The sequence below is a fragment of the Salvia miltiorrhiza genome, chromosome 6 (genome assembly GCF_028751815.1).
Source record: "Salvia miltiorrhiza cultivar Shanhuang (shh) chromosome 6, IMPLAD_Smil_shh, whole genome shotgun sequence".
NCBI lineage: Eukaryota > Viridiplantae > Streptophyta > Magnoliopsida > Lamiales > Lamiaceae > Salvia > Salvia miltiorrhiza.
The window spans coordinates 18495190-18501149 of record NC_080392.1 but is presented as its reverse complement, the minus strand read 5'-3'; the positions used below and the strand labels follow the sequence as shown (position 1 = coordinate 18501149).

The 5960-nt window shown below is 35.0% G+C and overlaps 1 protein-coding gene across 1 annotated transcript; it reads right to left on the bottom strand.

Annotated features, from left to right (window-relative positions):
* Positions 1–492: 492 nt before the first annotated feature.
* LOC130990300 (uncharacterized GPI-anchored protein At4g28100) lies at positions 493–5543 on the bottom strand. The gene is made up of 2 exons (XM_057914517.1): positions 4517–5543; positions 493–1048 (listed from the first exon to the last, which is right to left on the bottom strand). Exons 1-2 carry the CDS (start codon positions 5186–5188, stop codon positions 719–721), a joined length of 1002 nt encoding a protein of 333 aa, XP_057770500.1. The 5' UTR covers positions 5189–5543; the 3' UTR covers positions 493–718.
* Between the last annotated feature and the right edge of the window lie 417 nt (positions 5544–5960).

Here is a 5960-nt window from a genome sequence, read left to right as displayed (position 1 = left end):
ATTCTATCAATTCTTCTTCAAATAATATTTATTACTCAGTAATGATATTGATTCAATATTGTTTTTGAAAGAAAAAAAAAATTGGATTTTTCAAAAAAAATTATTACTAGTATTACATGTGTGGCTCTTATCATTCGAAGTGTGCGAGGATTTTTTGTGCGAGAATTCCTAGCTTCTTCAAGTTTGTATTATTGGAGGGAATGCCATAGTTTTAGGTAGAATTTGGGTCAGTTTATAAATCTTGAAAGTTGTTCAATGATGACCATCTCGACTCCTTTTTTGCATGATACGCCAACACCTATATCTCCAAAACTTAGAGATACGAGTTGCGCTTTCATTGAAGATTTTCCAAGCTCTCCCATATTTCTTAGCTTAAAATTAAGGCTTAGAGGAGCTAGCATTTTTGTCTTTAACTTGAGTTATTAAGTGAATAAATGAGATAAATACATGCTATATTTGTCATATTTTTAGTTTGGGCTAAAAAAGTCTCCATGAAGTTAAAGTTCTTGGACTATAATTTAAGAGTAATCTTAAATTAAATCATACATATCTCATGTAGTTGCTTCCATGGCAGCTTAGCAAGAGATTCTTAATCCAATGGTCTTATATACAGATCAGTACTCAAAAAACGCAAATGCAAATACGCTAAACTAAAACGAACACAGCACTACGACAACGAATAGAGTGGGAAAGTTGCATCACAAAATGAAGGCTGCTACTAATACTGAATCACAGAGAAAATGATGCTCATGTATAGCAAACAGAGTGGTAGTATGCTTACTTCCAAAAAAGTTGACGAAGATTGATCATTGATTTCAGAGGAGTCGACTGCAAGCGGCATTCCATCACTGTTGAGGCTGCATAGAGTTGGATCGGAAGCCTCGTCTGTGTTCATCATGAGAGCCCTTAGAACTGCGGATACGGTGTGTATGTACGCAGCTCGGTCTTTGTTGAGAAGCCAAGTGAGGCCCATGAGCTCGCAGTCCTGGTTGTGCATCTTGTTCGTCCGCTCTGTTCTGTTGCTTCTTCTGTCTCTTTCCCCGTTGAGCTGCATAACAAGGACGAAGCACATTAGCAATGAAGTGTTTGCTTTGGGAGATAGCTTAGATTAAAACAAACATACTCCCTCCGTTCCATTGATAATGACTCACTTTTCTTTTTCGTCTGTCCCATTAATAATGGCTCATTCCAAAAAAGGAAACCACTCTCTCCCAAAAGTTGTGGGCTTCTTAATAATCATGTCCAAAAGTAGGGAGCCATACTTAGTGGGACGGAAGGAGTATAAGCTGATCTAGTGCATAATTTGATTCATTCACAAAATTGAGTTTCGTTGATCATGTAATATTTCAAATACTCCATTGATCTATCCCTCAAAGCAAGTGATCTGGTGTTTTCTAATCTATAAGCTACTAGTCAATTATCATGAACAAATGATACTTCCTTCAACCCATAAGAGACTATCACTTTGGGATGACACGGAGTTAAAGAAAAAGGTTGGTGGATAATATGTGGAATGAAAATGAGTGGTGGTTAAATTGATTGTGAAGTTATATAAAAATGACTGATTGTGGTTAAAATGAGAAAATGGGGCGGACGGACGAAAATAAAAAATATGATACTTTCTTATGGGACGGAGGGAGTAGTATTTAATTCCTGTGAGGCAAAAAACATAATAGCCATAAGTTAAGTGAAATATAAATATTAGCCACTAGTTAAAAGCATATATAATAATTTTATAAAAAGTTAAAAAGAATATATAACAAAATCTCAATAACTCAAGATTCTTGTTCATGCAAAAATTGAAGGTTCACACGAATTGAACGATTTTGTGTGACCGACATGAACACATGAATGTTGATTTTGGCATGAACATGAAGTTTTTTCCATTTTTTATTTCATTAGAGTTTCATTAAAAGTAAACTAGTCCATTTACAAAAAACGTGGTTGGAGTTTATATATTCTTAAACTTATGTCTGCTTTTTATATTTTGGCTAAGCAGGGCCGGCCCTGAGGGTGGGCGGGCATGGGCGACGGCCCAGGGCCCAAAAAATTTGAGGGCCCAAATTTTTTAATATATCCTATTAATTATAGATCTTATGTATACTAACAAAATAGTTCATCTATTGATTTTGGGCCCAACATAATTTATTCTCAAATTTATATCTATACTTAATACAGAGAGTTTTCAATTTGAAATCAATTTCAAAGTAATTTCAAAATTGAGTGACTATTTTGTAGTTATAATATTAATAAAATTGAAGGTTTATGTTTAAACTATATATTTTTATTTTTATTTTTATTTTCATTTTCATTTCATTTTCTTTAACTTCTTATTTGTTGTTACATTTCTTTCCAAAATTGTGAAATTCAATTAATTATAAAATATTTAATATGCATATCAAATTAAAGATCACGATAAGACCTTTAATATGATATATTTTATGAAAAATATTTGATTTAAAATGTAAAATTTATGCATGTTCAAATATTAAAGTTTTATAAATTTCTCTCACCTCTCTCATCTTTACGAATAAATATATTTTTAATTCTTTTAAATTAGTATTTTACTATTTTTAATTTTTTAACTTATTTTTTTGTTTTTGTATTTCATAATATCAAATTTTATAATTGTGAATTCTTTTTTTATTTTTTTTAATATTCAATTCAAATATATATAATTAAAATTAATTTTTTTATTATATTTATAAGTATAATAATTAAATTAGTATTAATTTTCTATAAATAGTAAAAACAAAAAATATTTTCCGTGCATGAGATGCAAATGCTAGTTTCACATCGCCGCCGGTAATATATTTAAGTATATAAATTAATTAATATTAACAAGGCGCCCGGTGATCACCGGAGGCATCCTTGCCGCTGGTATTTCTGCCGCTACTTTGAAAAATACGGCCGTCGGTAAATCTGGCCGCAAATTGTGTACGTTTTTTGGTAGTGGTAATATATTAGGGCCCAATTTTTTAATTTCGCTCAGGGCCTCAGTTTTGTCAGGACCGGCCCTGTGGCTAAGCAAAATAGCTATTGTTCACCATTGCCACTTATATACTTATATATGAACGCATGATATAATTTACGCTGAAAAGTTACTAATTACAACATTGAACAAAAGAAAGAAGAAATTAAGTTCTTAATCTATGGTTATGTAAACATCACCAAATGTCATTCTAATCTAATATGAGGTGGACTCCTAATGTCTGTTAATTTTCTTTAGCATAATTGTCACTTTATGATTAGAGGGTAAGAGAATAAATGTGGATTTTCTTTATTATAATAGTCATTTTTATCTGCCAACATCATATGCACGTCTCAAAGGAGCCTTTTGCTAAGACTATTGCCGCTATGAATGTATACAGATTCCAATGGTAATTTAATTTTTGTGATACTATATTATAGTGTTAAAGTATGAAGAACAAAAAGAAATCAAAATACATTTAACACATTGTTTTCAATTTGAGTGAAAAACATCTTACATATATTGTTAAAAATATTTGTGAAAAGATGTTGAATAGAGATACATATGAGTTTGAGCTTATTATGTCAAAAGACTTAAAACCCTAGCTGAAGCAAACACACATCAAAGCACGCGGACTCTATAAGCATCACACAATAGAAATAATGGCCCATTCATTATTGAACATATATTATATGGCTCTACTTAACTATATATGTAAATACATCTCATAATATGTTTGGTATAAATTGTTTTTAAGACAAAAAAGTAGTTCTGATTAATACAAACTACTGAAAAGAAACTGAAAAAAGTGTTACTGAGAAACAATGATACTGTTCTCAACGGATATTGTATTTTAAAATTAAAAAATAATTTTTAATATGCCCGAAAAATCGAGAAACAACATCTAGATTTTGGAGTAAATAGCAACATTATGAAATTTCCAATATTGTCAAGCTTCAATTTTCTAGTATGATTAGTAGAGAATCAAATTGAACATTTCCTAATCCGAGCATTTCATAATTGTAGTTCGGAAACCTGATTTATATAAATATTAGCAGAAAAATTAAATGATTGCGTGACGCAGAAAAAGCCAAAAGTCGGCACTTTATAGAAAATGACTGGCATGTGACACCGAGCTGCAAAAGCCTAATAATACACACTCTCCCAAATTTCCATACAAACTCTGAATTTCACTTCATTTCGTTATCACAAAGGGTTTTATTTTATTTGGTTTATTAGTAGTAGATTATACTTATTTAATTATTTATTTATAATATTATTAGTAATATTTTCCCCTACAATTAATACATCAGGATTTAAGTCCCTCCGTACTGAGTGTTGATGTGGATAAAATTCACAAAAACAAACCCTTATATAATCATTTATATTTAAATGACGTTAGTCTTAATTAATGCATATTTATAATATTAATTGTAAGATCTGGAGTAACGAATGGAACAAAATGGTAACTAAAAAAACAAATTAAGTGGCAATTTTAAAGTGGTGTTAAGTTGTGTGCAAAGAAAAGCAAAAAACAGTACTCACCAAATAAAGGCTGTCGAGACACTTTGAGCAACCGCCGAGGCCGCCGCCGCCGGCAGCGGAGCAATCCCTCTCTAGCTTCTCCACCGCCTCCCCGCCGACCAATTTCCCGCGGGAATTGACCCGAAACGCCTCAGAGCAGCTGAAAGGGTGCAATCTGATGCCGCAGTAGCAGTAAACGACGTCGCACGTGTCGTTGGGTCGGCGGAGCTCGATGTCTCTGCCGCCGAGCGCCTTCTCCAATGAATCGACGCACGTCTCAGAGTCGTCGGGCAGCACGGGCATCTCGTACGACGCCGTCTGGGGCGGGGATTTGGCGGCGGTGGGGCGCAATGCGGTGTCGGAGTAGGCGGAGTAGAGCCAGGCGGCGAGGACGGGGCAGCAGCGGCTGCGGTGGAGCTGACCCGAGTAGGAGCTCGGGTCGGGGCGGTGGTGGGGGCGGGCGCCGCAGGCGGATTTGATGTCGCGGAAGAGCTGGTCGGGGAGGTTGAGGGGGCAGCCGGAGGCCTCGGATTGCTCCGGGAAGGCGGGGATGGTGGCCGGCGGGGGGCGGTGGAGGGTTTGGGTCTGGACGGAGGCCGGGTCCGGGTCGGGTAGGATGGGGAGGGCGGGTACGGGCAGGGGGTGGAATGTGAGGAAGAGGAAAGTGAGCAAGAATATGTTACCTTGGAACATGGCTTTGGGGAATGAAGTGAAGAATGTGTTTAGGGAAATGTGTGTGTGTGTGTTTTGTTTAATGGGAAAAGTGAGAATATTTTTTTGGATTGAAGAGGAGAGAAGTGAAGTGTGGTATTGTTTGTTGGAGTGCTTTTTTTTTTTTTTGATGGATTGGTGGTGGGGGTGTAGTAGTAAAGGGGTGGAGAAGAGGTGGGGGTTGGATAAAGTTAGATTGTTTAATACTCCTATAGTACATTTATGTTTGGACAATTGTGTTGTGGGTCATTTAATTACTTGTGTTAAATTCGGTCCTTCCAATCTTTGGTGATAATAGATTAGTAAATGACGAGCAAATAATAATTTTTGTTCTTTCTAATAATTAATACACTCTTCGTCCCAATTTAATAAATCATGTTTTCTTATTTATATGTCTCAATTCAATAGATAACTTTTTGTTAATTTTTGGAACGAAGGGTACGAAATGTTATATTTGAATAATTCGTCCTAGTAGCTGTCGTGCCAAATATTATGAAGAATGGTAAAAAAAATAACATATTCGTACCATTCATGCTAAAATCTTTTGTGCTAAGTACCATTCGTTTCAGCATTTATCATAATAAAATTAGCACTTGAAATTGAGACAAATTGTACGAATATGTTATTAGGTACCATTCGTGCAAACACTTGGCGCGATCGAGAATGAGACAAATGATACAAATATGTTACTCGCTCCATCCATGAAATCTTGTGGATGAAAGCTTGAAGGTTTGACCACTTGTAGAATCAAATT